Source organism: Pelodiscus sinensis, chromosome 3, assembly GCF_052426305.1.
Source record: "Pelodiscus sinensis isolate ZL-2025 chromosome 3, ASM5242630v1, whole genome shotgun sequence".
Taxonomy (NCBI): Eukaryota; Metazoa; Chordata; order Testudines; family Trionychidae; genus Pelodiscus; species Pelodiscus sinensis.
Window position 1 is genome coordinate 193,206,674 of NC_143054.1, and position 21,284 is coordinate 193,227,957.

The 21,284-nt window shown below is 43.1% G+C and overlaps 1 protein-coding gene across 3 annotated transcripts in view; it reads right to left on the minus strand.

Annotated features, from left to right (window-relative positions):
• Positions 1-631: 631 nt before the first annotated feature.
• Positions 632-21,284, minus strand: part of PLCB1 (phospholipase C beta 1) — a 698,632-nt gene continuing 677,979 nt past the window's right edge. For 2 of the 3 annotated variants that reach the window (XM_075925686.2, XM_075925693.2), the window contains one exon: positions 632-4,158. In XM_075925686.2, coding sequence (XP_075781801.1) covers positions 3,928-4,158 — 231 coding nt within the window. In that variant the 3' untranslated portion in view covers positions 632-3,927. The remainder of the gene's footprint in view (positions 4,159-21,284) is intronic. The other variant, XM_075925689.2, reaches the window with a different exon arrangement.

Below are 21,284 nucleotides of genomic sequence, written 5' to 3' on the forward strand. Positions count from 1 at the left end.
TTCCACTCCTCTCTCAGCTCCAGGCAGTAACTGACTACTCGGGCTCCACAGCTTCTTTTTATTTGGACCTCCTGGCCCGATTGGCCACTCCAGCAGCCTTGCTGATTCGCTGCTTCCCCTGAGGCCTCTCTAGGCTGACTGGAGGTTTTCTCATATGCTCCTCTGGGGCAGGGGGAAGCAGGACTGTGAGGCCTCCAGCAGTGGTCCTCCTAATATGCCCCATGGCACTAAAATATACTTAGACACCTTATTGTAACTGGCCCAGCCAGCCATGGATTTTTTTTTCTGATATCTTCCCTTATCAAGTTTCTATGCTTTGTAACTTCTAGTTTTATATTGATTGCTATTTCCCTTTTCCCCATTCTATAAAAGCTTGCCATGTAACATAATCACTTGCTTTCTAGAGAGGCAGTTAGAAAGCATGTTTTCTTTCCTGTGCTTTACTGGCTTAGAACTTTGGCAAATATATCTTTTTTTTTTTTTTTTGGTTGTGTGACATTTTCTTTTCTCCTCTCTGTAAAGAGAGCACCGAGAACATGCAGGAAAGATTCATTATCTGCTTCTCATACAATTACCCCTTTAGTCACCAAAGGGCTCAGCAGGTGGAAAGTAAATTCTTAGAGCCAGTAATAAACAAACACAGCAACAGTTTTGTGTTAAGAAAATTTTAATTGTCCTTTGGATCTGTGATGAAAGCACATAAAATTACAAATGGAAGAAACATCATGCCACAAAATTGCATAGAATTCTTACAAAAATGTGAATTATGCATCATAAACAATCAGATTGAGAAACAAAAATACGTACATATTAACCGAAATATTTGTCTGATTTTTTTTGAAAGCCAATCACCAAAGTCCAATCAATCACAAGACACTATTCATACAATGTACAAGAGCAACATTGATTTGAAAGAAAGGCAAGCAATGTCCCTTTAGTTATCTTTTAATGAATGCATAATAATAATAATACATGAGCATTAATTAACATAATTATGAACATGTTAAATCCAAAATGTCCGGCATTTCATTAGAACTTTTAAAATTCTGCTTACACTGCCAAAACCAATCTATTCTCAGTAGTGTAAAGATATTTGAAGTGCACAATCTAATTTAATATAGAGATTTCTATTCTATACAACTGAAAGGTCCACAGTACAGCATTTCCACACATTCAACACATAACAAGGCAAATACATAAAAGGCACAAGACTTGCACATCATAAAGACCCTTTTTCATTACCTTACTTATTCAAGTAATATTAAATGATATCTGTATGACTGTAATAATCTGAACAATGCAAGGTGTACAGTATTACACACTACCCTACAACTGCAAAAAGTAGCACTGTACAGATATAAAAAATGTGAATACAGTAAATGATCAAATACAAATATACTGTAAAATGACTACAACTGATAGTATACTTAGTCCAATCATTAACTTTTTAAAAATATAAACAAAAGGCTAATTTGTATTTGCCCAAGTCTGTTTGAAGACTACTGGTAAAGCCATGGCTACCCTAAAATCCCTGGAAATTTTCCCATGAACTTCAGGGGAGTCATGATTTTTACCCAAAGGCAATGATTACTATAACGCAATAGTCTTCAGTATTGTTGTGAACACTGCTATTAATATATCCATTCTATAATTCCAACAACCTATTTCATTTTCAGTTTATAAAATGCAGCATTAAATTTCCATTCTAAGTTTTTATTGAATGTCAATCTTCAAAGTGCAAAAGTAGAATGTTAATTCTAAAATCAAGCTGAAAGTCAGACTTTTGAGTTTCATGGTAATTAAATTAGTGTAATCATCATCAACCAGAATACTTTAATCCAAAATATGATCTCCAAAGGATGTACAATTTTTCTTTCTGCCTACTCTAGGTTTAAAAAAGAAACATCAGAATACTGTCTGTTTTCTAAAATGTGAACTTATATATATATACACATAGAGTATTTAACTCAAAACTTAAGCTTGATCGGTATTTATTGCTTAAATTTAAATAAAATAAGTTACTTAAAATACTAAAATCCTGAGGGAAAGCAAGTAAAGTAACTTAACTGCTATTATATTAAAATACTTTGCTATGTTACTATTAGACCATTTAAATGTATTTATTTAAAAATACAAGTTAAAGCCCAAATCCTGCAAACATGGATGCAAGCATTATTACCCACAGAGGACTTTCATTGAATCCAATAGGATTAATCGTGTATAAAGTTACTTGTGCGAGTGCTTGCAGGACTGTGGTCTAAGTATGAAAATCTACACATTTTGAGCTTGTTTCTCATTTACACTGAGGCTACGTCTTCACTGCGAGTTCTTCCCGCAGAAACTATGCTAAGGAGGGACGCATTAGCATAAGTCACGATCTCATTAGCATATTTTCTGCCAGAAGAACTCGCAGTGAAGATGTAGCCTAGTGGCCCTTTTGCTCTGGCACTATAAATACTGCTCTGGTACTATAAAGGGGCTGTAAAGTAGAAGAGAATTAATTATATGTATACTCACATTAGGACTCCTTTACATGAGGTGAGCAGTATAAAGTGGCCTTAGAGTAAATGAGAATCAGGCCATAAATATTTTCATACCCTATGTCCTCTTTAATTGGGGATGCCAGAGAATAATATTTTTCTTTCCCTTTTCAAATATCTTGATTTTTTTTCAGAAAGTCTTACTAATTATTTTATATAGCTTTCTGAAAATATGCAGTTTATTTCTCTCATGGATATCATACAGTACATAAACTTGGATAGTTCTTATGTTAAAGTAAAGATAAACAGATTAACTGTTAACTATCAGAATGGTGGGGTTTTAAAACTTGCTTTTAAACATCAGATATCAGTAAAATTGAACTGCAGGCTTAAAAAAGATGGAAGATGTTCTTAAATTTTCAAATCCTGTAGTTTTAAACATTTTTATAACTCTTATCAAATTTAGTAAGCATAAAATATGATACTTAAAATCAATACTTTCAAGTCTGCAAAATATATATCAAATTTATTTGCTAAATGTTCTTCAATTTACACCACCAACTCCACAACAAGATTGTTATAATTTAATGTTTGTGTAATATCACTGTAACCCAGAGGTTATGATCTATAAAGGTTTTCTATTTCCGTTTCCCTGAAACCTTTTGTTTTGTCTTGAGAGCAGACAGACTGCAAATACATACATTCTATGCATGTGTGTGTGTGTATACATGTGCATAAATACAGATGCATTCACAAAAGTGTACCACACACAGACAGACAAACCCACACACTCTTTCTCTATGCAGACGGAGTCCAACTCTTGGTTTTAAACTTACTCTAATCACCATATTTCCAATGAAGGATTTTTTTCAGCAGCAAATATATTTCTCTCCACGTGATAAACATAATAGCAAGATGGCAAGCCACCAGTGCTTGCAAAACTAAAAAAGATCAAATGTTTCAGTGCAAATGTAACATGATGACACAGCTGTCAAGGTGCAGTTAGAAAGTAGGAAATAAAAACGGTTAAGTATGGTCATATAATTTTGTAAGGTCAGTATTAAGTTTGGGACACACTGCACTGGCACTTTAAAAGGAAATCCGTGCACATTTGCCTCTGTACAATACACTGGTCTTCATTAAACTATCTTAACAGTGCAATTGGCCTAAAAATTACCCATTGTAAATTGGGGTTGGGGGTAGTATTAACACATTCATTCCCTACTCTGACTGCACTAAGCTTTAGTATCATAATAAAGCAATGAACGAGAATGAAGACCTTTGCACAATACCTTTATAAAATATTTCTTTTTAAAATGTGCACTTCAATACAGGTGCCTCCTGCATTTAGAAGCTGTTATGTGGCAGCTCACAACAGGAAAACAGAGGATGGGCAGCAGAGGGGTAGGGGTAGCATGCCCTGGCACAATAACTGTTGCATGGGGAGTTAAAAAGGAGTATCAAACATTTTCTCTGGATTATTTTCTTCTGTTTCCTCTTCGTTTTGCAGAGGTTTATGATTCATTTTTCCACTGTCAGATGGCATGGAGGAAGGGGTAGAACTGTGGTCTCCATCGTCACTGATTTTCCCTTTCATCGCATCCTGTACAAACTCCAGAATTTCCAGAGGGAGCCTTTTGAATTTGTCTTGATATTCCTGATCCAGTTCAACTTGTAACTGGAACAAAAACAAAACACAAACTGTCTTAAATCATGTCTGAGGGGCGCAATAACCTATAGCATGGGGACCCTACAAGCAGGAGGGGGAAAATGTACAAACTCACCCACTTCCAGTTGTCATTTGTACATGATTTGGTGCATGTATTCAGTTGATCACTTTAGGGCTATCCCTAGGATGCACCTAATAATTGCCATACACCTATTAATTATCACACAAAGCTTGATCCTAATTATCATATGTATTAATTATCATTGCAAAGCTGAAGGCGAATGCAACATTTACATTGTGTTTGTTTTGTTGATGCCAGTCATAGGCACCAAAACCCTGCATGTGCTTAATTTTACTTCTGGGAGCAATAAATAATAATTATTATACCTGGCTCTTTTCATTAGTAGATCTCAAAGTGCTTTATGCAGGAAGTCAGAATCATTGCCCCCATTTTATAGATGGGGAAACTGAGGCACAAAGAAATTAAAACTCAGATCCCAAAAGGAACTGAGGCACCTTGAAAAAAAAATCACTGGAATTCATAAACGGTGGGTTAGCTTCCTCTACAACGCATGGAGAGAGAGGGATGCCTGAAAGTGGGATCCGCAAAAGCTAACACAGTAGGCAAGGAGCTGCCTAAATTAACCAATGTGAGATGCCATTGAGAGAGATGTATTCTAATCCTCAGAGAGGCGGGGGGGCAACTGCCTCGATAGGCTCCTTGGTGACGTTGGGAGGGGCGGGACCTCAGGTGGAAGGGGCGGAGCTGTGGGCAGCCAGTCCTGCGAGCTGTCCAGAGCGTGCTGCGGGGTGATGTAAAGGACCCGGGTTCCTGGTCACTGCTGCTGCCTCAATGTCCCCTCTCACATAGGTGAATGTCTACCTCCCCTTGTGATCCATGGCTGGGAAACCTTTCCTGAAATCAGAAGCCTGAGCCATTTCTTGGGAGAAATGGCAGCACATGCCTAACTCCATACAAAACGGCGGGGGACGGGGACAAGGGGAGAGAGAAGGCCTCCCTTACAACCTTTAGCCCAGTCATTAGGGTACACGCCTGAGGTAGGGGATACTCCTGATGAACTGCTCCCTCTGGATGAGAAGGGAGAGGAACAGGAGATGCCCCTAGCAATGGACTGCGGAGTCAGAGTCATTCTCAAACTCTCTCCGGCCCAAGGCATATTTAATTATTGATCCAAAGTGGAATAGCTTCACCAGAAGAAACTGAGAGAGCACCACGACAGAATGTCCCATAGCATAGACACTCTCCTTTGGCCCTGTTGAAATCCCTTCTTCTCCTCAGAGGGTGAACTGACCCAGGGTCATTTACCTCCTAGGGGCACGTCTACACAGCAGGGCAAAAGTCGGATTAAGATACATAACTTCAGCTACGTCAATGGTGTAGTTGAAGTCTAAGTAGCTTAATTCAGCTTTTGGCGCTGTCTACACTGCAGGAAGTCGAAGGGAGAACCCTCTCCCTTTGACTTCCCTTACTCCTCATGAAATGAGGGTTTCAGGAGTTGGAGTAAGAAGTTCTCCATCTTGACATTATTTCAAAATAACGGCTTCTGTGTAGACACGCATTTTGTTGTTGTGAAATAACTTCAGTTATTCCGAAATGACGCTGCTGTGTAGATGTACCCTAGGTGAATAAGCTAATGAGATGGGCTAATGGTTATAACGAAGGCTGAAAAGTAGTCTTTAGGTGCCTGAATCTCTTTATGGATCTAGGCCTAAGTAACATTCTCAAGGTCATCCAGAAGCAGAGCCGGCAATAGACTCCTGTGTCCCAATCCAGTCATCTAGCCACTAGGCCACACTGCCGCCATAACTCCCATGGGTTTAAAGAAGACCACTCACTTGGTTACAGATAAGCACATGCAAACATTTTTGAAGAAACAGGGCCGTAATTTGTGTCTTAATTTACTCACAGAAGTAAAATTAAGCTAAAAAGTGAGCATTTCATAGCTTCACACCAAAATAATTTTTCTCCTAGTGAAACCCACATGCCTGCTGGGTGTGGCTCATGTCCCATCTAGGGGCACTTAGACCCCTTACAGAGAGAGAGAGAGAATGAGTGAGCTCTACAGCTTTAGCTGAGAGACAGCTGGTTTTTAGCTGAAGCGGGAGAGGCTCATGCCTTCACCGACTGCCCACGTCTTGAGGTCTCTTCCATCCCTATTATTCTATGATTCTGTGACCAAGAGGAGATCATAGACTCATGTCACCAGCATGTGGACTATACTTAGGTCGAAAACCTGACAGATTGGTGAGAAGGCTAGTGGGGGAGTTCAGAAACCACTGAGGTTTTCCTGCCATAAACTCCCCAACCCAGAAGTAAGAATGAGGTGTAACAGTTAACTCGAACTAATGACTTAGTTCAAGTTAACATTTGACTGCTGTGTGTAGCCGCGGGAAGTTAGTTCGGACTAAGGGGATTTAAAAATGGCGCCCGGACGGGAAGATGCAAATAAAGCCCAGGATATTTAAATTGCGGGCTTCATTTGCAACTTCGAATGCCTAAATTAGCCTCCCTAGTTCTAACTAGGGGGCTAGTGTAGACATACCCTAAGAGAAGAGTTGGCAAGAGGATCAGTGTCAAGCTGTATGAAGCAGTCATTTCTTAAGTGCTGTGTTTTATTGGAATCTTCAATGAGGTGTAGCTGTTAATACTTGCTATAGTTGCTCTTAGCTCTCAGCTATGAGCTCTGCACAGGGAAATAATTAGGATGCATTAAAATCCTTTCCAAATTCAATGCATTTGTACACGACAATATTAGTAACCTTAATTAAGAAGCAGGCATCCACACGTTTCTGTGAACACCAACATGATGTACCGAATACAAGTCTTTGAACTTACTCCAATGACGAAATATTCCATGTCGTAGGACCGCAGCACTGACTACATTAGTGGTCTCCACACTTTTTAAGCTCAAGATCACTTTTTGAATTGAAGTGCAATCTAGGATCTACTTCAAAGCCAAATACTCTTTCCCCCACTTCCTTTGAGCCCCTTCTCCGAGGCCCTACCCTTGCTCACTCCATCTTCCCTCCCTCCCCTGTCCTCCCTTCCTTTGACCAGGCAGAGGGTTGGGGTGCAGGTTCTGTCTTGGGCTAAGGGATTTGGAGTGTGAAAGGGGCTCTGTGCTGAGCCTGGGGCAGGGAGTTGGAGTGCACGAGGGGGTTCAGGGTACAGGCTCTGTAAGGGAGTTTGGGACTGGGAGCTCAAGGCTAGGATGGGGCTTGGAGTGTAGGAGGGGGTTCATGACTGGGGCAGAGGTTGGGAGCTGGCTCCAGCTGGACACTGCTTATCTCAGAGGGCTCATGGGTGGTGGTGCAATGGGGCTAAGGCAGGCTCACCCCTGCCCTGAAAAGCATCCAGTAAATTCCCTCCATCCCAAGCCCTGTGCCCCCCACATCCGTTCTGTGGAGACAGACTACAGGGTGGGAGGGGGGCACCCTGACATCAGCACCCCCTCCTCTCCCTTCCCTGCTCTGCACAGCAAACAGGAGGCTCTGGGATGATGGAGGGCAGCTCCAAGGCAAAGGACAGGAGATGCACAGCAGTGGGGGGAGGGGCAGTTGACGTGCTGCACTTCGTAGCCTCTTGGCCAAACCAGTCAGGATCACCTGTCAGAGGCTCCAAGATCAACCAGTAGATCCCGATCGACTGGTTGGTGACCACTGGACTACAATGATCGTTTACTGCGGATAATAGGATTAGCTTATTGGGGAGACACCCACAGCATGACGTAGGACCTAGAAATCCCACTGTCACATCCCTGACAGGTTTATCATTCTGAGCTGCTCTCTTATTGCTCCTAGATGCCCAGATTCCAAGGCCCGAAGGGACCACTGTGAGCATCTAGTCTGACCTCTTGTAGAACACAAGCCATAGAACGTCACCAAAACAATTCCTGGAATAGAATCAATTTCAGCTTCTGCGTGAGGTGATGGTGTTCAGCTCTCCATTACATTTGGTCTAGGTTCAAACCCGAATTAAGACGTGGGCTCTGTTTTGGATGTATGGGCATTAAAATCTGGTGAGATTTCTGCAATTGTAGCTGAAGACCTGGTGACAATGACTTGTAGCGTTTTGGCTATAACCCACTTGCTTTTTTCAATTGGGATCTGACCTGCAATGGACGCAAAGTGGGATGTGAGGAATGTGGATCTACACTCTTGTGCAATGGTAACAGGGTGGACTCAGCACCATGAGAGCCTCCAGCTGGTCACTCAGGGAATTAGCATTTTTGGTGCTGGAGTGCCCCCTTCTGGCTGGTGTCTCACTCACTGATACCGTTATTCTCCACCACTCTAGATGAGGCCCGACCTCTCTCCCAGACCGTGGTGCCCTTCTACCTGGGTACTGCCCTGCCACAGTGCCTCCCCACTCTGGAGTCCTCCCCCTCCCCCTACACCCACCTTGCCTCAGTGACCCACTAGTGGTCTTCATCTAGCCCAGGCCACAGGGGCAAACTGCCTTCTGAAATGGCCACTCAACATTGGCAAGAAGGTATGGACCGGCTGCTTTTGCCTGTCCCGGTTGCTTCCCCACAGCCCTAGTACCCTGAGGCCTTGCTTGCCTGGCCAGAGCTTCCCCAGGCGTACTCTAAATCAGGATGCCTCTAGCTTCCCTGGCAGCTAGGTCCCTCCTACTCCCCAGCCAGACCAAGAGTGAGTCTCTCCCTTCCTCCCTCCTGGAGCCCTTATTTATACAGCCCACAGCTGGGCCCTAATTGGCAGTAATGGGCTGCAGCTGCTTGCTCCATAGCTTCAGCCTTCCAGCCCCCACCCAGAGCTGGGTTTTAACCCCTTAAAGGGCCAGTGAGGGGCATACGCCCTATTGCAGCAATACACAAGGGTTTAGAAGAGACTTTCTAATTTTGGCCTATTTCTAATCATATCTTTTGATATTCGTGGAAGTCTTGCCTTGCAGATATAAACCAAAAGGACATTTAGTGCAAATACTTTTCCCGCTTGAAACAGTCTCTCTAATTTCATATTTGGTTTAGTGAGTAGGTGCCTAAAAAACCATGCAAACTATATTTTGTGGGGGGCAGATTTAGTTTCTGTGTGTGGTTTCTATGATTTTGTCCATCTAGTTCAAGTATGGGCAGATGCCAGAATTTGCATTTAGACATATACTTCTGGGGGATTCAAGGTGTAACATGGATTATCTATAGTATTCTCAGGTCTGCTCCTTGGAGTCTTGCTTCATGAGCCTTTAAAAAAAAAGACTTCTGTTAAGGCACCTTCCCTCTAGGAGCTCCAGCACCTAATATGGGTGAATGAAATAGATTCACCTCTACTTTATTCATTTTTGGTTATAGGTTTCTTATTAACGGATTTTATTCATCAAGAATTTGTAAACTTCATTAGGATTTGCCCAGAAAACTTCATTTCCGTGTCTAGATCCATAGCTGCTTATTCTGGTGCCATCGCAACTCCAATGGTAACATTCTCTTCCTGGTATGGATGTAACTTCCTTATCGGCAATTTAGGTCATCTTTAATGTAGTACTAAGGTGAGTGTGAGGGCCATCCCTAGACGAAATCTTAAATTGGTTAAACGATCGTCCATAATCGGCTAACCATGTTAACCTATGGCTCAGTACGTGGCCTTGATGCGGCTGTGGATCTCTGCGGCAGCTGGGAGGTCCTACTGTTGGTCCCACAGCAGGCAGGGCAGCTCTGGCTTGGCTTGGCTTGGCATGGCTGGCTGTTGCTGGAGTACATGGGCAAGGGCCGGTTAACTGGTGATCATACTAATAAGCCTCTTGTCTACCAGTATGCTTCCTGGTTAATCATTTAACATTCCTATCGTGTTAGTAACTAAATAACTTGCCCACAGACACACACTAAATTCATGCCAACACTGGAATTATGAGCACCTGATTTCTTGCTCAAGACTCAACCCTTGGACCTATCTGCCTCTCTGCTGTACAATAAGAGTCTTCAGGGCTCTTGGTTGAAATCACTGTTTGAAATTGGTCATGGACCAGGGAGAGATGTATTCAGCACTGCCTGGGAATATGGGAGGAAAAGCCAGCATAGGTCATTCAGTTTAAAGCAAGGAAAAAGGATGAAGGGAAGAATATAAATGCTGTTATTTATATAGTTTATAATTTTTATGCTATATATGCCCAAAGATTAGTTTTGAACGTACTAAAAGCTAACACATTCTAAGAGGTCAATACTAAAAAAAAACAAACCATCGACAACTAGGGGCAACAGAATTACTAAGCATTGATGCAGAAACTTATTCTGACCTACCTCTCAAGACCTCTGCATACTTTGGGCATGATCTAATGAGCTTCTGCTTTTACCAAGAACAAAAATAACATGGATCACATGAAAAACCCTAGTGTGCTGTCAGCACAAGTTACCAGGAGATTGCAGTTCACACGGAGTGTACGGGGGGGAGGAGATGAATCCCCACAATGCTGAATAAGACCAGATTCATAGCACTCAGAGTTGTCTTGTTGAGTTTAAGAGTAAAATCATGATTTTCTGTCAAGTCTTAGTACTTGAAATCCAATTCATTCCCCTCTTCCCCAATCTTGCCAGCAAAACTGTTTTATCTTTCAGGTAGTGCAAATGGGTTAATTAGTTACAGGAATCAGATCATCCCATATTAAAACACTTTGGCTACGTCTACACTGGCATGAATTTCCGAAAATGCTTTTAACGGAAAAGTTTTCAGTTAAAAGCATTTTCGGAAAAGCACGTCTAGATTGGCAGGATGCTTTACTGCAAAAGCACTTTTTGCGGAAAAGCGTCCGTGGCCAATCTAGACACGGTTTTCCGCAAAAAAGCCCCGATCGCCATTTTCGCGATCGGGGCTTTTTTGCGGAAAACAATACTATGCTGTCTACACTGGCCCTTTTGTGCAAGTCTTTTGGAAAAAGACTTTTGCCCGAACGGGAGCAGCATAGTATTTCTGAAAAAGCACTGATGAATTTACATGAGATCGTCAGTGCTTTTCTGGAAATTCAAGCGGCCAGTGTAGACAGCTGGCAAGTTATTCTGGAAAAGCGGCTGATTTTCCGGAATAAGTAGCCAGTGTAGACACAGCCTTTAGTTCTCAGTAGCACACCATGGTTAAGAAAATCTCAGCACTAGTCTAAGCACATGGTAACAAATCGGCAGCTGCGTACAAAAGACACATATGTTCACCGTCTATCCTGCATGCAGGCAGCACTGGGAGTAAGATTTAAGACTGTCAGTGCTGGAAGAACAGGCCGCTGAAGATGACTCTGGTTTAGTAACTTGAGGGTTAAATCCTAGCCCGATTTCTCTTCAGCACTCAGAGGAATTATATGGCCTAGCTAGGGATCTGTGGCAATAGAAACAGAATCCTGCATGCCAATCCTAACCTCACTGGGACAACTTTTATCACACAGCTGCTCAGTGACAACAGAGAGGTATCTATTGGTCAGGGCCTGGTGCTTTTTGCCAGGCTATCAGAAAGGAGCCACAGAGTCAGTAGCTTAACTGGTTATCCCAATACAATAGGGGAATTCCCAGGTGGCAGATGGAGGTAGCAGATCCCATTCCACCCCAGCCTAGCATAAGAAGCTATGTCAAGAAAAAGGGCATGTGGCAGGAAAGTCTGGCTGAGGGCCTGCTGTCTAAAACATCTTTGGGGAGGCTACTTTTGAGGACTGGCACCAAAGGAGGTGGGCCATAAATGTGGATTACAGCTACTTTTCTCCCTCACCCATCCAAATTTCTGCAAGGCACCAAATGGCTGGTCTGGAGAACAGGTCCTGGCAACTCCATCAGAGCCAGGCTAATGCAACCACCTGGAAGGCAGATATCATATGTGGGGCCTCCCCCAGTCTGTACAGAGCTGGGATCCTCTTAAATTTTGAAATAGGATCCCCCACCCCATCTTCTTTGACCTCAAAAGATCTAAAGGGATGGTGTTTAAAAAGCATAGAGAAAATTCCCTTCCTGGCAGAAGCCAAGCATGGAGAATATGATCCTTAAAGGCAAATGCTTCAAAAACTTGTGTCAAAAACTGTCTTGCATCCATAATGATTGTGGGCTCCAGCAAGCACCCAGCATAGTATTTAATTCTGTCTGAACATTCTCCATCTGCCATTTGGTTGACTGATGGATGAAGCAATTAAGTTCATTTCTTCCACGCCTTGTATGGGATAAACAGCAGTCATTTTGAATGCAGGTGCTAAAGCAGCGACGGTAGTGATGATGATTAAGGTGGGACTGCACTGGGAGTGGGGTATAATAAATCAGTGGCGACGTCTGAGTGTTTCAGGTTCACGTTTCCATTTTCGCAAGCCGCCAGGAACAACTGTTTGTTTCCTCAACACCCGTGAGCTGATAAATCTGTGCCCTGAGAAAAGCATATGGCTGTCAGTGAAATATTGTGCCTGAAGCCACTTTTTATTTGCTCCCACACATCTCTGAGCCAGCTAAAACACCACATACTCGTTTTCATGCCTGCAAATGTTTGACCTACATGCCCAAAGACGGTTCTGAGTAGCGGATTTGGGGCTTTGATGACTGCATCAAACAACAAATACGCACCATGTCCGTGACCTCAATTTAGCTTCTGAAATAGTGCATGCAGGACTCCCAGATTAAGGGGACAGAGAGCAAACGGTGCTGCTGTTCCGCTGCTTCTCATTTTCTGAGCTCACTTAATTAGAGAGCTGTTTGAGAGGGATATGGCATTACAAACCGAGGAGCACGCATTGTAAAAAGCAGATGGAGCAGGGACAGTGAAATTGAGGAGCAGAGCTTAGGGATCAAGTGATCTATAGGCAGCAATTTGTTCTTCTTTAATTTGAACAGTAAGCGTTTCTCGCTAAGGGCTCTGCTAGTCCTGCCATCAAGCAGAAGCCTGTTGGCATAGCAAGGGAGTGTCCTCTCAATGGCGCTGTTCTTCTACCTGCTCTCCTTCATGATGCTGTGGAGAACCATCTGCGGGACTTGGCTCTCAGAGCTATGGGAAGTGACAGCAGAGGGTGGGAAGGAGAGATGCTGGAAGGACCAATGTGCCCGAGCATCAAATCGCAGCAGCCCTGCAAGGTTTATGTGCTCAGTCATGGCTTATTCTGTCATCATTCATTTACATGGATAATGTATCTTCCCTGGAGGTAGAGGTTAAGGGTTCAAGTCCTGCCTGCCCTGTGGGCAGCACCACCAGCCTCCGAAGGGAAGTAGCTGGCACTATTGGAAGATAAGAAGGATAAGGGGACTCAGGGAGGTTGGGGGCTCCCACAACCCTTTGGGATGTGGAACCTGAAAACGGGATCCGGGGGGCACCCGCTGAGGAGCGCACTCCAGCAGTGGCCATGCTATCGAGGGGCTGGAGCAGGAAAACTCAGACTAGTTGCAGTGTCAGCGGTCCTGCCCACATCACCCTGGTGCTTCTGCAGATCTCAAAGAGCTCCCAGGGGAAAGGGGGCAACATAGGGCCCCATGGAAAGGATGCAAAGGACATTCATGAGTGCAAAACTCCCCTCCTTGGGACGTGGCACTGAACTAGGGACTTAATGTAGCCCTTCCATACATGTTCACAAGTACTGTATACCGTCTCTGATCATGGGAAATTAATAGCTGTGTATGTTCAGAGACAACGTTGCCCTGCTGATGACCGTGATGGTGAAATAACAAGAATCTTTTTTTAGTAAGCACAAATGAGTATGAGAGCAAACGGAGCCCATTCATTAACAGCTGGCCTCCCCAAGCTACATATGGGCAATGCGGCTAAAGATGAAAAGCAAACATTCAGGCCGCTAGAGAATCACGTCCAAAGAACCTTTTTATGTGAAGTAACTAACAATGATGGCACACGGACAATTTGGCTATGTAAGTGCAGGCATGTCTTTTAATGGGCTAGATAACAGTACAGTTGTCCCTCTGGTGGCAGCTGCCATCGGATGAGGACATCCAAAGCTCAGCGGATGCCCGCTGATGCCCTTCCAAATCACACTCACTACCATGGGGAAAGAACAGTCCAAAGGAGTTCCAATTCAACAGCAGCTGCAGAAAGGGTGGTAGGAGAACAGGACTTGTTCACCAGTGCCAATTTCCAGTTGCCTGCAAACATGGCTCCTGGTAGCATGCCCTCCCCACCGCTGACACCATCGGCTTCAGAGAGCTTCCAGTAGCAACACCCTACAGGCTCCAGCTGGCCAGTTTCACTTAGTTGCAGCAAGTTAGAGAGCTGGGCCTGCTAAACCCTGGTTTCCACCAGACCGGCCTTCTAGAACTTCAGATTTCAGTTTGCCCCATGTGGGATGAGCATAGCAGCTGCTCCAGCCCTTTAAAGTCACTTCTTGCAGCGGAATCTCACTTAGCTGTACGAAGGTCCCACCTTCACAATTCCAGCACCTTGACAACATTTTCAGTTATTCCTTAACAAGTCTCTCAGCCTTTGCAAGATCTCAAAGAACTTTAGTTTATAAATGGAAAAATTATATAGTTGAGCAACCCACAGCAAAGCACCCAGAGCCCTTTACAAACCCAGGCAACCTCAACATCTTCTATTAGTGCATCACACCTTTCTTTTAAGCCTTCTTACACCCTTCTTTTGTCTCCTATCATTCATGTTGTCTTAATATAATGCCTAATCTGGATCCTCTTTAAGCCAAAAGTTTTGCCATTGACTTCAGTGGATGCAGGAATACACCCTTAACTTCCGACCCCATAAACATTTACATGTGAACGTAACATTAAGCTCAAATTGTCCTGATGGCTCTACTCCTGTGACAAAAGTCAAGTATGTGCATAAGAGTTTGCAGGGTTTAGGCCTAAGACTATGTGACTGGTGAAATGCATTAGCTGGTCAATACGTATCTTGATGAAAGGCAATAGATACATTCTGTATATGTATTTAAAGGGATCCTTGGTGGAAGCATGTATATGAGTTCATGAAGAGATACAGTAACTTGAAGTTTTGTGCTAGTGTCATGATCATGGTAAATCCCAACAGGATATACCCAGTTTGGTACATGGATGGGTCAATCTCTGATCAGATCTAGCTGGATGCTCAATTGATGTCCATCGCGGTAATAGATCACATCATGAAAGCTTCTGATGACCACCAGATCTTTATTACAGATGCTTTGTAATTTGTTGGTCTTCCATCCTAATAACGTCTGCACCAAGAAAGCTGCCATAACCAATGAAGCACCGATGGAGTCCGTAGTGGGTTCAGCTTTGAATACTCCCATTTCTGATCTTGCCCTGCCATTTAATGTGGTGCAGCTTATAAAGACGACGAGAATTGAAAACATCAGGCCACCGTTCTTTAACCTTCCTGAGTGCCCGTCTTTTACTGCCGTACCATGGAGTTGGCATGAGATTCCACAGAGCCACAACTTTGTAGCAAGCGTGATGTCATGACATCCCCCCCAGAGGCCACTAAAGGTATGTTTGTACTATAGCTGGGAGCAAGTTGGGTAGGCAGGCTCATGGTAGTTCCACTTGAGCCTTCATGCTAAAAATAGCAGTGTGGACATTGCAGCTCTGGTTAGTACTCAGGTTGGCCACCCAATCTCAGAGGCAGCGTGTTGGGTGGGCTTGAGAGCACAAGCTGCCGGCCAAGCTACAACCTCGACACTGCTATTTTTAGCGTGCTAACGCCAGTAAAGCTAGCACAAGTGTCTCTCCCTTTTGGGTCGTTTTGGTACCTATGTTATACAGGAAGTCAGAGTACATATAATCGCATGGTTCCTACTGGCCTTCAATACTATGACTATGAGCTGGTTGGAGACTTGTGTAGACATACCCAGATGAGGCCAAAACCCAGTAGTAGGGGCTACTCTATGAGTATTTACATATTCTGAGCATCCTCCAGCACTGTCTATGACACTTCCCAAGTATACGGCAGTTGTCACCTGCTCAATATCTCATCCAGGCAGCATAATTCTGAACTAATTATAATCTGGTGCTGGACGCTGCTTGATGGAAATGGCCAGAGACTTAGTTTTATCCACGTTAATAACAGACCATCACGCATTGCTTCTTGAGGGACCAGATTGCTTTATGCAAGTGTAACCTCAATTAAATTGATGGATTGCTGAAGTTAATCGGGCCCTCAAATAAGGCTGTTAGACTTAAGTTTTTTGGTAAAGGAACTTTGCCTGTTATTTGTTCAGCAACCTGCCACCTATTTCAAGTGCTAATTAATTACTACATGCGACTGGTGAAATGCATTAGCTTATCAACAGATTATGGGATCCATAGTAAAAATATGTTATTACAGCAGCCTGAGTGTTGTATGGAGATTCAGGAACCTCATCTTGCTATCTGCACATTTGAAATCTCTCGTATTTCTTATAAATAGATTGATTACATTGAAACATACGGGGATTTTTTATAGTCACCTTATTTCCTATTTTGCTAACATTTCGTCAATTAATTCTCATGCAAAATCCCTCTCTGGGCCTTTTAAGATGTATATCTGGAACCACTCTTGTTTCTGATAAATATTTTGTGCACTTGCGGTTTGTTTCCTTTTGTAGTTAGAACGCTTTCTTAAGCTATCTGTGATTTTTTTTATGACTATAAATATGTGAACTATGTGTCTCACAATACAGACAAACAGAGATCATTTGAAATGATAAAGGAAAAAAAATCTCTCCTCCCAGAATATGCATGAGGACGTTGGCCCAGATTTTGCTTTTTACACCATCGTGAAATTGTAGTAAGTTCACTGCCAGTTACCTATGGCCAGGGTCTTCTCTATTTCACTGGAAGAAGTGCAGAGAAATTCCCCTGACATATACTTCTCTATTGCTGCATTCTGCTCTCCATTTCCCTGGTGAGGACCCTGGGTAAGTAACTCCTCTGACAGAGATCAACAGAAGCTATAATATAAGCTGTGGTTTAGTTTTTTTTAAAAGTGCCATGCATTTTAGGGCTCTGTATTAAAGAATAACAAAGTGATTGCTCCGTTGCCTTCTAATGATGGCTATTTATTTGCTTCCCACGAAGCTTCCAATGTGCCCTTGAAATGGACAGCTGACTATCAGACAGCAGAACCCTTCTAGAGGGTATCATTATTTTAACTCTCTGCTCAAAAGCACTTAGCCGTCCCCTGGAAACTCTTTCTCAGAATGACAACTTGAGGTTACGACACAGCTGATGTACTCCAGAAATGTTTCAAGTCCCTTATCTAGTACAGTTCACTGCAATCTGAAAGCTGAACAGCTTTGCTGCAGCTAAGATGAAGGTCTCTTGAGTTTAATGAGAGCTACAGGGTCAGCTATACAGTCTTGGTTGCCTAAAAGCACTGCCGTCCTGGAGAGGGAGTGGTTGGTGATTTTTGAAGGAGAGGACCCAGGTAGGCAGACCCAGATTACAAGTAAAGCTTGGGATACTTTTCTCTGGAGGCCGGAAATGACAAGACATAATAGATGATACAAAGCAGTAGTAGTAGTAGTAGTAGTTGTTATAATAATACACCCCTCTTATATGCTTCCATTCAACTTTACAAAGGAGTCAGTGTCATTATCCTATGAAACTTAACATGCTGCGAAGACAACTGGCCCTTCTTGTGGATCCCTTGCAATTCTAAACAGGTATCTGAACACATTTAATAGTGCTTTGAACTTTGACTTCACAAGGCATCCTTCTAGCATGGCCTGCTCAAATCTTTGGGTACGTCTAAACTACATGGCTCCGTTGACATGAAAACCCTTTATCGACCTCCCCGGTAAACCTCATCCTACGAGGCATAACGGGGAGGTCGATAAAGGACTTTCAGGTCGGCATGGGAGCGTCCAGACTAGCGCACTGAGCCGACAAACAGCTGATTAGCTGTTTGTCGGCTCAGCGCGGCAGCCATTTAAATTTAAACGAAGCCACGATTATTTAAATCGCGGCTTCATTTCCCTTTGCCGATCAGCCTAATCTACATGGCTCCATCGATGGAGCCATGTAGTTTAGACACACCCTTTGTGTGGGAGCTACATAAGCCCCCATCAGTACCACTGAATGTCCTCTCTGAGCTAAGCAAATGGCTCAGTTCTGGGGGTGTCCTGCTATTTCCTTCCATTAATCTGGAAGTTCTGATTTTAGGATTTTAGTGCTTGGCTACTGATGACTTTAATGATAATCACACTGATTTAGCCTCATACAGCTCTTTGACATTTTCCCACTAAGTGGCAAGCTGAGCCCTGATGTGTCACTATACTTATACGCATCACGAATTAGACACTGTGGCACTGGGTTTCTTTGAAAAGTCTGCTCTGCAAATTACCGATCAGACATTCTGTTAATATCTCGTTAAAAATTGGTGGTTTTAGACTAGAAATCAACCGCTCTCAATGACTAAAGATCAAAGCCATTGAAGTATCTTTGAAAATCTTGTGAAGTGGTTACAGTTTTGTAATCCTTTGCAGTGGAGGGTGTTCTGAAAGGTTTTCCTAACTAGCTCACTAACAACACTCATGGTTTCACTCAGTGCAACCAGAGATTCTGTACTGAATCTCACGGAAGGTTTCAACTGATCTGTGGAATTTTAATGGGCAATCCACAGTTTTCTCCCACAGCAGTCAAATGAGAAATTTGATTCAGAATCTGACCTTGTACTGATCAATTGAGACCTTGATATTAACCATCCAAATGTGCATAGGAGGATTATGAGTATAATGAGCCAAATGCTCAAATCAGCTAGAAAGAACAGAGGAATGCGCTTCTTTTGTGTGGAAATACCAATCAAGTTTACACATGGAATTGGTAAAGAGCATTGCTCAAGCGCTCTGATTCTAGCAGTGCTCCTTGATTTTATCCTCTCAACTTGATGCCATGCTGATTACCAGCTCCACGTCCTTTCGAACTCCTGCACTTCTTTGCCTCTCAGTGTTAGCTTCTACCCTAAATTCTGTAGAGCCAAAATATTTTTTAAAAACATGATATACCAGGAAAGCTTTTTGATAAAGTAACCGATCTTTTCCCTACCTCTCCACCCACCTAAATACAGACACATCCACACATCATCTTGATTCATTTTCTTTAAAAAGATACTTTGTAACATAGCTATTCACTAAAGAATATGTAAACTTTAGAACATAAGAATAAAGTAAACATTAATTTTTACTGAACAGCTGCATATGTTAATTGGAGATATAATTAAATGTCAGACCAGCTCTCCCCAGGAAGCTTTGCACTAGTCTGGAACACTTATTTTTTTCAAATACTTTGATTAATTGTTCTCAGTCAAATGGCATAAAAACAAGAATAACTTGGTATCATTTTGCCCACTCTGAAAACAACACTATGCCTGGGAGAAGGCACAACAACTGTTCAGCAGTGCATGGCAACCCTACACAAAAGATTAGCGCAGAAACATTATAGATGTTAGGAACATTTTTCAAACTTGTCTAAATGACTTAGGAGCCTAAACACCATTTTCAAAAGTGATGTAAGCACTTAGGAACCAAGTCCCCTTGACTTGCAATGAGTTTTAAAAATCTGGGTTCCAAAGCTTACAGGATTTAGGTGTTTGCAACACTGAATTGATTTAGGAACCTCAATCCCACCCTCTTCAATGGGGCAAATCTCTGAATATTTTAGTTAGGTGCAGTACAGGGATAAAAGGGATAATGCCTAATGGCATTCTACCTTCTGCTTTTGTCAGGTAGGCTTTACAATTCTAGATTAATGTAAAGAAAAAATGTAAATTATATCGAGCATTTTAAATGGTTTAAAAAAACCCCCATGATAATCCATTCCCTTTGTAAAGATTTCATAAAGCCGATTTGGGACTTAAAAATGCATTATTTAGCACAAAAGGACTATGGTAATTTCATTACATTTACCTAAATTCTTTAGGTTCAGCGTTGTTAGCTTTTGAAAGGGAGTTATTCTTTTTTAAACAAATCCCACTCGAATTCTTCAACCCCGATGGATTTGGAAGATAAGAAAAGTGAGGTACAATACTCTCAATGCCCTGGAAGGAGGCGGAATACTTTACCCTACATGGATATCACCTATGAATTGTGGCACGTAATCAGGGGAGCTGACAGCCTGCATGGGCCCTGGGCAAGGTGTATGTGGCCCTGTGCCCCTGTAAGAGGCAGGGCAGAAAAGTTGGGGCTGGAGCAGCCATCCCTCAGCACTGACCAGTGTGTAGGTTTGCCGGATGGTTTAACCAAAAATACCAACCCCACCCAAAAAAAAACACAGTTGAGAAAAAAAGGGGGAGACCAAAAAAAAAATACAAAAAACCTAGCATGGCCCCTTTAAGACCTTTGAGACTTTTTTTTTTGCCAGCGGCCATCTTGTTTTCTTACTCTGCTCCCCTGCGGGACCAGGTAAATGGAAGGAGGAGGGGATCAGGGGAGCTGGGGGAGGGGGTCCAGGAGAGACCCAGGGGCTGGTTGGGGGATCCCAGGGGCTGGCCCTGGTTGCAGAGTGTTGTAGGGTTGCCAGGTGTGTGGTATTTTCACCTCCTGGCAGGGAAAAAAATTCAGAAAATAGCGGACATTTTAGGTGTCCGGTATTTTCTGATTTTTTTTACCAGACAGGAGGCAACAATACTGGACTGTCCAGGTCAATATGGGACACCTGGCAACCCTACCAGTGTGTAGCACTCCCCCACCCCATTCCTAGAGAGTCTGACAGAATGGGCTGTGGCGATTTAAAAGGCTGCCGCCCGGGCCCCAGCACAACTTCTCCTTTTGCCCCTCCCCACTGCCCACTGTTGGGCCTGTCTATATTAGTATCATTTGCATTATTTATGTGTCAGAAGTGCTTACAAGTCCCTGCTGTGGGGAATGGGCTGCTCCACTGAAAAATGGCCCCTGGAAAAAGTGTTCAAATATTGGCAATGACATACCCCTTCCTTTGGCTCATATGGGCATTGGATCGGCTTCCTCCAGGCTGCACGAGGTTGAAATCTCCACCACTGAGGCTACGTCTTGAAGCTGGAGGTGTTATTCCCACAGCTCAGGCAGATGTAGTTGGGCTAGTGAAGACGCTACAAATAGTCATGTTGCTGCAGTAGAAAAGGCCGGGGCAGGCAGTGGTATGAACAAGCTACACCCAGTACAATACTGGCAAGGTGGCACCCGAAGTTGCGGTGACCAGCCCATGCGGCTGCTCACTGTTGCCTGTCTTACTCCAGCTCCACTACTATTTTAACATGCTGGCTCA